The 11,215-nt window shown below is 36.7% G+C and overlaps 1 protein-coding gene across 1 annotated transcript in view; it reads left to right on the plus strand.

Moving 5' to 3' along the window:
* Positions 1 to 8,822, plus strand: part of SPATA1 (spermatogenesis associated 1) — a 29,974-nt gene extending 21,152 nt beyond the window's left edge. Inside the window, 5 exon segments of the mRNA XM_066372667.1 lie at positions 5,767 to 5,795; positions 6,008 to 6,101; positions 6,104 to 6,177; positions 8,701 to 8,752; positions 8,755 to 8,822. Of these exon segments, the coding sequence (XP_066228764.1) occupies positions 5,767 to 5,795; positions 6,008 to 6,101; positions 6,104 to 6,177; positions 8,701 to 8,752; positions 8,755 to 8,822 (317 nt within the window).
* Positions 8,823 to 11,215: the final 2,393 nt, after the last annotated feature.

The following is an 11,215-nucleotide window of genomic DNA, read 5'->3' on the forward strand; positions in this document are numbered from 1 at the left end:
TGGAAGTAATGGCAGTGACTTGGTCTTGTACTTTAAACAAGCAATTTTATTAGATTCAAGCAATGGACTAGAAATTAAAAGATTGATTCTAATACCAGATCAATCTTTTACTTAGGCAAGTTATTTCTCCTCTTTGTTCCTCACCCTTTCTGTTTATAAAATGAGAATGATCAGTCACTATCTATTTTTTCACTTTCAATTTTAACAGGAATGTTTCTAATTAAAAGCATGTATCAATTATCAAATATTTATTGAGCCTACTATATGCTTCAATTTCAGCAGTTTTAAATGTTGAGGATACAGCAGTAAATAAGACAAACATGACTGTTCCCTTAAGGAGCTTGCTTCTCAAGGAGGGGGGGGGGGCAGACAATAAACAAGACAATATCAGCTACTGATTAGAGCTGAGAAGTCGAGTGAAAAGAGAATACTGAAGATTGATGATGGCACAGGAGGGATGCTTTAGCTAGGGTTTCAAAGAGCAGTATTACTGTGAATATAGCATTAACATTTGATTATTAAAAAGGCAAGTTGGTAAAGAGATAGGGAATCCTGGCTAATGGTGGTGCAGTGGATAGATAGTCAACCTGGGATGCTGAGGTCTCAGGTTCTAAACCCCAAGAGGTTGATGTCTTGAGTGGGGGATCATCTGACTTGAGCACAGGCTCACCTGCTTGAGCTGGTCCTGGCTTGAGCATGGGATCACAGATATGATTTTATGGTCACTGGCTTGAGCCCAGAGGACATTAGCTTGAAACCCAAGATCACTGGCTTGAGCAAGGGGTCACTGGCTTAACTGGAGCCCCCTGGTCAAGGTGCATATAAGAAGTAATCAATGAAAATTAAAATGATGCAACTATGAGTTGATGCTTCTCATCTCTCTCCCTTCCTGTATGTCTCTCTCTCTCTCTCTCTCTCTCTCTCTCTCTCTCTCTCTCTCTCTCTCTTTCTCTCTCTCTCTCTCAGAAAAAGAGAGGGGGGGAAGAATAGGAGGAACAGACCAAATGTTAAGGTCCAGAGATAGGAATGAGCTTTCAGTTTTAGGATATGAAACAGGCCAGGGTGGCTAGAGCATGTTAAAAAAGGAGGAATGTAGAAGGAAATAACATCATAAGTTTAGAAAGGAACAGATAGCTCAATTCAAGGAGTTTGGATTTTATTCTAAGTAAGATAGGAATCCATCAGAGGATTTTTAAGCTGGGAATTTGATGATTTTTAAAATATTTTAGAAAAATCAGAATGACTACTACTGTATGTGGAATAACCTATAGAGGGACAGAAACAGGCAGAGAGCTCAGCTGGTAAGAAATGCCAACTATAAAAGGCATGAGGATTAGATATAGGGCAATAGTTAAAATTTTGAGTTAAGTTCCATATAGTCATGTGATTGTAATCAAATCACCATATAAAAATTTTTTAATGTGGAGCTTACATTTATTTGAAAATATAAAAAAAAAACCATGAACATAATCTATTCTAGCATATAGTTTGTATTGCTGTTAAGTTAGTACTTAGATTCACATTGGTACCAAAGTGATTCCCTAGCTGCCAGCATTAAAGTTCTAATCAAGGGTCTCAGGTTTAAGAAATTCTGCCCTACACAATTTTGGGGATATAACTAAAATAATTTTGATAAAAAGTGAATCAGAATCTGCTGATATCACAAAATATAAGTCATTTTGAGGGCTGAAAAAAATAAGAAAAAATCTGAAAAAGTATATATGCCTCTTTCTTTCACAATTACAAAAGAATAATTATAAATAAAAACATGTGCTTTTTTTTTTTTTTTTTTGTATTTTTCTGAAGCTGGAAACCGGGAGAGACAGTCAGACAGACTCCCGCATGCGCCCGACCGGGATCTACCCGGCACGCCCACCAGGGGCGAAGCTCTGCCCACCAGGGGGCGATGCTCTGCCCTTCCGGGGCGTCGCTATGTCGCGACCAGAGCCACTATAGCGCCTGGGGCAGAGGCCAAGGAGCCATCCCCAGCGCCCGGGCCATCTTTGCTCCAATGGAGCCTTGGCTGCGGGAGGGGAAGAGAGAGGCAGAGAGGAAGGGGGGGGGGGGAAATGGAGAAGCAAATGGGCGCTTCTCCTATGTGCCCTGGCCGGGAATCGAACCCGGGTCCCCCGCACGCCAGGCCGACGCTCCACCACTGAGCCAACCGGCCAGGGCCAAAACATGTGCTTTTTGCTCTACATAGTATTTTTAATAAAGATTTTTCCAGAAATAATTCTAAGCTATAGAAAGACTTGGTTATAGTTTTTGGATTTACCACTATTTTACTATATTTGTAGATAAGTACATTTATTATTTAATTGACATTCAATCTTAGCTCTAATTTTCTCTGCATATAAGGGAGGAAGAGGAAAGTAGAAGACTTAAAGTTAATTCTGGTTTCCTTTCTAGGTTTTTTTTTAAGGTGTTAGCTAAGGTTATTTTTTTTTTTTTTTTATGTTCCAATTTTTTCTTTATAAATTTTAATGGGGTGACATCACATCAATAAATCAGGTTACATACGTTCAGAGAAAACATCTCCAGGTTATCTTGTCATTCAATTATGTTCCATACCCATCACCCAAAGTCAGATTGTCCTCTGTCACCTTCTATCTGGTTTTCTTTGTGCCCCTCCTCCCTCCCCTACCCTCTTTTTCCTTCTCCTCCCCCCCCCCCCCCCGGCCCGGTAACCACCACACTCTTGGCCATGTCTCTTAGTCTCGTTTTTATGTCCCGCCTATGTATGGAATCATGCAGTTATTAGTTTTTTCTTATTTACTTATTTCACTCCGTATAATGTTAACCATTTTGTTGTAAAAGATCCGATGTCATCATTTCTTATGGCTTCTTTATCCAGTCATCTATTGAAGGGCATGTCTTGGCCACTGTGAACAATGCTGCAATGAACATGGGGATACATGTGTCTTTATGTATCAATGTCTCTGAGTTTTGGGGATATATACCCAGTAGAGGGATTGCTGGGTCATAAGATAGTTCTATTTTCAGTTTTTTGAAGAACCACCATAATTTCTTCCATAATGGTTGTACTACTTTACATTCCCACCAAGAGTGGATGAGGGTTCCTTTTTCTCCACAGCCTCTCCAAAACTTGCTATTATCTGTCTTGTTGATAATAGCTAATCTAACAGGTGTGAGGTGGTATCTCATTGTAGTTTTGATTTGCATTTCTCTAATAACTAATGAAGATGAGCATCTTTTCATATATCTGTTGGCCATTTGTATTTCTTCCTGGGAGAAGTGTCTGTTCATGTCCTCTTCCCATTTTTTTATTGGATTGTTTGTTTGTTTGTTTGTTGTTGAGTTTTATGAGTTCTTTGTATATTAGGCCCTTATCTGAGCTGTTGTTTGAAAATATCATTTCCCATTTAGTTGGCTGTCTTTTTATTTTGTTGTCAGTTTCCCTTGCTGAGCAAAAGCTTCTTAGTCTGATGTAGTCCCATTCATTTATCTTTGCCTTCACTTCTCTTGCCTTTGGAGTCAAATTTATAAAATGCTCTTTAAAACCAAGGTCCATGAGTTTAGTTCCTGTTTTCTTCTATGTACTTTATTGTTTCAGGTCTTATATTTAGGTCTTTGATCCATTTTGAATTAATTTTAGTACAAGGGGACAAACTGTAGTCAAGTTTCATTTTTTTGCATGTGGCTTTCCAGTATTCCCAGGACCATTTATTGAAGAGGCTTTCTTTTCTCCACTGTGTGTTGTTGGCCCCTTTATCGAAAATTGTTTGACCATATACATGTGGTTTTATTTCTGGACTTTCTATTCTGTTCCATTAGTCTGATTGTCTGTTTTTCTGCCAAAACCATGCTGTTTTGATTGTCGTGGCTCTATAATATAGTTTGAAGTCAGGTATCGTAATGCCCCCAGCTTCTTTCTTTTTCCTAAGGATTGCTTTGGCTATTCGGGGTTTTTTTTTTGCATTTTTCTGAAGCTGGAAATGGGGAGGCAGTCAGACATGCGCCCAACCGGGATCCACTCGGCATGCCCACCAGGGGGCAATGCTCTGCCCATCTGGGGCATCGCTCTGTTGCATCCAGAGCCATTCTAGCACCTGAGGCAGAGGCCACAGAGCCATCCTCAGCACCCGGGCCATCTTTGCTCCAATGGAGCCTCGGCTGCGGGAGGGGAAGAGAGAGACAGAGAAGAAGGAGAGGGGGAGGGGTGGAGAAGCAGATGGGCGCCTCTCCTGTGTGCCCTGGCTGGGAACAAACCCGGGACTCCTGCACACTAGGCCGATGCTCTACCACTGAGCCAACCAGCCAGGGCAATTGTATCTTTTTTGATTTACCTTAACAATGCTTTGTAGTTTTCATTATATAGCTCCTTTACATTCTTTGTTATGTTAATTCCTAGGTATTTTATTTTTTTGTTGCAATTGTGAAGGGGATTATTATTTTTTTTTAGTTCGTTTCCTAATGTTCTGTAGTTGGCATATAGGAAGGCTAAGGACTTTTGTATATTTATTTTGTATCCTGCAACCTTACTGTATTGGTTTATTGTTTCTAGTAATCTTTTTGTGGAGTCTTTGGGGTTTTCGATGTATAGAATCATATCATCTGTAAAAAGTGATACCTTTACTTCTTTTCCGATATGGATGCCTTTTATTTCTTTGTCTTGTCTGATTACTCAGGCTAGAACTTCTAGCACCATGTTAAATAAGAGTAGAGAGAGTGGACAACCCTGTCTTGTTCCTGATTTAAGGGGGAAAGTCCTCAGTTTTATGCCATTTAATATGATGTTAGCTGATGGTTTATCATATATGGCCTTTATCATGTTGAGATATTTTTCTTCTATACCCATTTTGTTGAGTGTCTTAAACATAAAGTTGTGTTGTATTTTATCAAATGCCTTTTCTGTATCTATTGATAAGATCGTGTGTTTTTTTTCTTTGTTTTGTTGATATGGTGTATTACGTTAACCGTTTTATGTATGTTGAACCATCCTTGAGATTCTGGGATGAATCCCAATTGATCATGATGTATTATTTTTTTAATATGTTGTATTCGATTTGCCACTATTTTGTTTAGTATTTTAGCATCTGTATTCATTAGAGATATTGGTCTGTAGTTTTCTTTTTCTGTGCCGTCCTTGCCAGGTTTCAGTATGAGGGTTATGTTGGCCTCATAAAATGTGTTTGGAAGTATTGCTTCTTCTTCAATTTTTTGGAAGACTTTGAGTAGAATAGGAACCAAGTCTTCTTTGAATGTTTGATAGAATTCACTAGTATAACCATCTGGGCCTGGACTTTTATTTTGGGGAGGTTTTTAATAGTTTTTTCTATTTCCTCTCTACTAATTGGCCTGTTTAGGCTTTCTGCTTCTTCATGACTCAGTCTAGGAAGATTGTATTGTTCTAGGAATTTATCCATTTCTTCTAGATTGTTGAATTTGGTGGCATATAGTTTTTTGTAATATTCTACAATAATTCTTTGTATATCTATGATGTCTGTGGTGATTTCTCCTCTTTCATTTTGAATTTTGTTTATATGACTCCTTTCTCTTTTTTCCTTGGTGAGTCTTGCCAAGGGTTTGTCAATTTTGTTGATCTTTTCAAATCCTTTTTAGGTTTAAAAGTTTAATTCTTTAGTCAGACTCAAACTACAAGGGATCCTTGGGTTACAACAGTCTCAACATATGACGTTTCAAGTTTATGACGCTCACTCTCATAACAACTTAAAGAAATTGAGATGTGAGTGTTTCAGTTTACGCCGTTAATGTCATACTTATGGAATACATTTGGTGAATTAGGTTGGTTGAGCGCAGTGGAAGAATACGCAGTAATGCGGCATATGAGTGAGGCAGCTGGCATCCCCTGGTACGCATACCTATGCCATTTTGGATTGTTAAAAGTTCAATTGTTCCATTTGTGTTAGGCAAGGTGTGTATCAATTTACACAAAAATTCAGGTTACATCAGTGTCATAGGAATGGAATTGTGTTGGAACCTGAGGACCCCTGTATGACCTTTGTTTTTTTATAGACTGTGATAGTTGGAAGAAAAAAATTACTTTAAAATAAAGAAAGTCACAGCATCATTGGAGGAGATTTTAATAAAACTTCAAGAAGATTTAGAACTCTACTATAAAATCTTCTTATGCAACTTGAAGCCAGGGAGGTCAAGATGAGACCAAAGAATATGGCAAACATCACAGACTCTAAGGTGCTTACTAAATGTGTTCACATTTTATTGAAGAAGTTCTATTCAAAATATTTGCTTTATACTTGTTAGTTTTATCTATTTAGGATGCTTTGGACTACAGATAAAACAAAACTTCACTTAACTTAGGATAAGAAAATTCATGATGCTGAGGAGATAAAATCAGCAGCTTAATGCTGTCTTTAAGGGCCTAGGTGGTTCTGGTATTGCTTCATTATTTTCAGGGATTGGTTTATTATAGAACTGCTTTCCCTCATGGTAGCAATAGAGGTGCCAATTGCAAGTAGGGCTATATTCCTAAACCAAGAAACAGCCTCTTCCAGACATATGGAATATGTAAAACTCTCCCCCTTTTTTTAGTGGGGGAAGGGTAGATAGTGAGACAGACTCCTGCATGTGCCCCAACCAGGATCAACCCAGCAATCCCATCTTAGGCTGATGCTTCAGTGCTGAGCTATTTTTAGCACCTGAGGCCAATGCGCTTGGACAAACTGAGTCATCCTCAGTGCCTGGGGCCATGCTTGAACCAATCGAGCCTCTGGCTGCAGGAAAGAAAGAGGGAGAGACAGAGGAGAGGTAGGGGGAAGAAGCAGATGGTCACTTCTCCTGTGTATGACTGGGAATCAAACCCAGGATGTCCATATGCCTGGCTGACACTCTACTCACTGAGCCACTGGCCCTTTACCTTGGTTGGGGATCAACCAGGCCTACCATGGACTGTTAAGTTACCAAGGAATGCTATGTGCTGACTTAGACCAATGAGGAACTCTACCTGAGGACAGGGTCACTTTCTCTGGTTCTGTGGGAAAGAGATGAGATGAACACATGATGAAATGCAGTGGGGGACAAACCATATTTACTACAATCCCCTTTTTATGTGTGAGGAGGTTAATAATATTCAGGGTATCTAAAATTATTGATTTTTGAAAGAAATTACTAAATTATATAAAATTTTGTCTATTTTTTTAGTCTTGAATATTAAAAAATCAGAGACATGAAGGTTATTTTTTGATTGCATAATTCCACCGTTTACTTAAACAATATCTCAAGGCCATATCTGTTTAATTTTTGTTGATGGATCCCACTTATCCAAAAAAAGTTTCTATAATATATTAATCATGTTTAAGAGTATAGAGTTAACTTTAGACATGATAAAATATTAAAAGTTTTCTCATTTATATTTTCCCAGTTTTATTGAGATATAATTGACATATAGTATTGTATTGATTTAAGGTGTATAACGTGATATATGTATATATTGTGAAATGATTACCACAATAAGTCTAGTTAACATCTATCACCTCAGTTCCATCTTTTTCTTGTAATGAGAGCTTTTTAGACCTACTCTCTTAGCAACTTTCAAATATACAATACAGTATTATTAACTATAGTCACCATGCTATACATTACATCCCTAGAACTTATCTTATATCTAAAAATTTGTACCTTTTGGCCTCTTCATCTACCCACCCACCCTTGGCAACCACCAGTGTTCTCTGTTTCTATGAGTTTACTGTTGTAGATAAATTTAAAATGCAAAATCCAAATAGGCTTAAATATTGCTTTCTCCATATTAGCTGATACTTTTTTTTTTTAGCATATCTGACACTTGTCTTATTATTTTATCAAGTTAAATATACAATTTTTTCACAAAGGCAGCTTAAAATTTTAAATAATTTTTTGACATTATATTTCATATACTTTTTGAACAAAAGTAACCAAAAAACCTTCTTATATTAAATAAGCTTTCTTGTATTAAATAAGTTTTTTATATAAAATATACTATTTTATTATTAAATATTTTAGATTAGTTCTAATCTCATTCAGTTTATAAAGCCTTATGTCAATTTCTAAAGCCTTGCTAATATCTTAAACCCAGCATATTCCTTTCATATTAATAGTTATTAGTATTTGTGGTACTAATTTAATGGTACTTGTATAAATACCTTTTTTTTTTTTTTACAGAGATAGAGAGAGAGATAAACAGGGACAGACAGACAGGAACAGAGAGAGATGAGAAGTATCAATCATCAGTTTCTCGTTGCGACACTTTAGTTGTTCATTGATTGCTTTTTCATATGTGCCTTAACTGTGGGCCTTCAGCAGACTGAGTAACCCCTTGCTTGAGCCAGCGACCTTGGGTCCAAGCTGGTGAGCTTATTTTTTTGCTCAAACCAGATGAGCCTGTTCTCAAGCTGGCAACCTTGGGGTCTCGAACCTGAGTCCTCTGCATTCCAGTCCGACGCTCTATCCACTGTGCCACCACCTGGTCAGGCCCCTATTTATTTTTATAATACATGAATGATGATATTAGAACAAAAGAGGAAGCTGTCCCTAAAAGTGAAGAAATCAGCAGATTAATAGTAATTTACTCCAAAGCATTAAGTTTATTTTATGGAATAGGTCATTTTCATGATTTGCTCTTTTGGTATCTATTATCACATTATAGTTTATGTTAGCAAGGCAGTTACAAATAAAAATGTATAGATGTCATCCTTAGTAGACATTTTAATATATCTCACACAGAATTACCTTATAATCCAGATCACTGAGGTGCAGCGTGCTGTTGACCAACTTAAGATAAAATTGATACTGGGAAAATAAAACTCATCATAGAAGCTAAGATAATTTGCATTTCTCCTCATTAGACTATAACAGCTATCTTGAAATAATTTTGGTGTTTTAACTTTGGGTAGCAATAGCATAAGAGTAGTAATGACTGACTGTTTTAAAATTGTTACCTTAGCAACAAAGAACACATAAAAAAGTACAAGAATAACAAATAAATCCTAAAAAGATGTGTATTATATCAAGGTCAAAGTAAAATTTAGTAAAATTCTAGTAAGAATAAAAGAAAAAGGACCCTATGAATCAGTACAAAGCCTCAGTAAAATATTTTTTAAAAAGTAGTTCTCATGTATTATAGTCATTCATAAATAAACCACTGACCTCTCTAACTTCATTTAACTCCCTAGCCCCTCGCTTGAGTAATTACCGTATTTTCCCATGTATAAGATGCAACTTTTTCCAAAAACCTTGGGGTTTAAAAACTGGGTGAGTCTTACAAAGTGGTTGTAGAATTTTTTACTTGCATTTCCCGCTTTTCCCTGCTTGTTGTCTTTGTGCTTATTGTACCTGGGTAAAAAGATCCTGGGATGATATCAATATTGAGATCATTGTCAAGTCATTTAAGAAGTGTGGCATTTCAAATGCCATAGATGGAACTGAGGTCAAGGCAATATATGAAGACAGTGACAGATGAGGACAAGCTAATGGATGGGAGTTTTGACAGTGATGAGGAGTTGTATGAATTTTATAATGAATAAAACTTGAGTTCAATAACTTTATGTAATACTTTCTTTTTCCAAATTTCGGGCCCCAAAATTAATATGCGTCTTATACATGGGGAAATACGGTATCTCATTCTTTCTGGTTGTTTGCATTGTCCTACATAGTAGCCATGAGGATATTGAGCACTTGAAATGTAGCTTGGTGGGTGACTAAAGAATTGAATTTTAAGTTTTATTTAATTTGAGTTAATTTAAAATTTAAAAGCTACATTAAGCAAATGGCTACTATACTACATAGCACAGTTCTAGATTTTTTTTCACTACCAGCAATCTCCAGGCTAATCCTTGGCTCAGCCTTGAGAAGCTTAAAACTTAAAATTTAGAGAACGAAAGGGGTAGAGGGCAGATTTAAACAAAATATGAACAGTTAGCATTCTTATACAGTATGTACTCAAAAGAGTAATTTGTTCAATGAATGAAAGCTGTGTATTCAAAAAATGGAGAGAAAGCCAATGTGGAAACTTGTATACTTAACGATAGTTGGGTGGGTAGAAGAAAATAATAGAAATACCTCCAGAGCCTTCAACCATGATCTCACTGTTCTTTTCTTTTGGAAAGTATGCATATTAGATTTTATTATGTTTGTATATTTTAACCCTATAAATATCACTTATGAATGGTTTTAAGCCATAGTAGAATTACTAGTATAAAAAAGAAACAAACAAAAAAAACTAATAGGAAAAGAAGAACCAAGTTTTTCACTTCCATAATAAATTTTTAATTACTAATTTCTGAATAATTACCTCAAACTTACCTACAAGATTCAGAACTAAGGGGCAGAAAACCTAGCTGAGTCTGTTGCAAAGTTAGCAGAAGCAGTGCTTCTCAGACTTAACATGAGCTATCCTGGGTCTGACTTGGTAACCCTGGAGTGAACCTGAGTCTTCATTCCTAAGCTCCCAGGTGGTGGGAATGCTTCGGTCCACAGACAATACATAGAATAGTAAACGATGTGGCACCAGATGGTTTGAATTTGAATCCTGGCTGTGCCACTTACTAGTTTTATTCCTGGAGGGAGTTACTTAACTTCTAGTCATCTCAGTTTGCTCAGCTGTAAAATAGGGATAAGTAATAAGATCTGCCTCAGTAAAAAATTTGATACAATCAGAGGTTAGATAATCCACTTAGAAGAGTGTTTACCACAGAATAACAATACTATATTACTTAAGTACCTGCTCAGTTTCTCAGAGCTGGGATTTAAGGTTTTTGTAATTATAAGGAGGGGGTGTTTGTTTCTGTACTTTTAAATTTATTTTTATTTTTTACTATTTCTCTTCACTTGAGAACAGATTTTGAAGCTTCAGCAAAAGATAAATTTTTTTTCACTTTAGTTTTTTAATTTTATTATGACAATATATAAATAAATGAAATTATTTGATAGCTTATCTAGCAGTAAACAAGCATGCTTATTCAACAGGACTTTTGACCTATATATTTAACATAATAATCCAGTGGAAGTGAAGGCATTAAAAGGAAATAAAAGAAGACAGTTAAAAGTTACAAAAAAAAACACCTTTATTTAGATGAAAATTATGTAAATTTTTGTGTGTGTGTGTGTGTGTATTTTTCCGAAGATGGAAACAGGGAGGCAGTCAGCCAGACTCCTGCATGCGCCCGACCGGGATCCACCCGGCATGCCCACCAGGGGGCGATGCTCTACCCATCTGGGGCGTCGCTCTGCCTCAATCAGA

The sequence above is a fragment of the Saccopteryx leptura genome, chromosome 3, assembly GCF_036850995.1.
Source record: "Saccopteryx leptura isolate mSacLep1 chromosome 3, mSacLep1_pri_phased_curated, whole genome shotgun sequence".
Classification (NCBI taxonomy): Eukaryota; Metazoa; Chordata; class Mammalia; order Chiroptera; family Emballonuridae; genus Saccopteryx; species Saccopteryx leptura.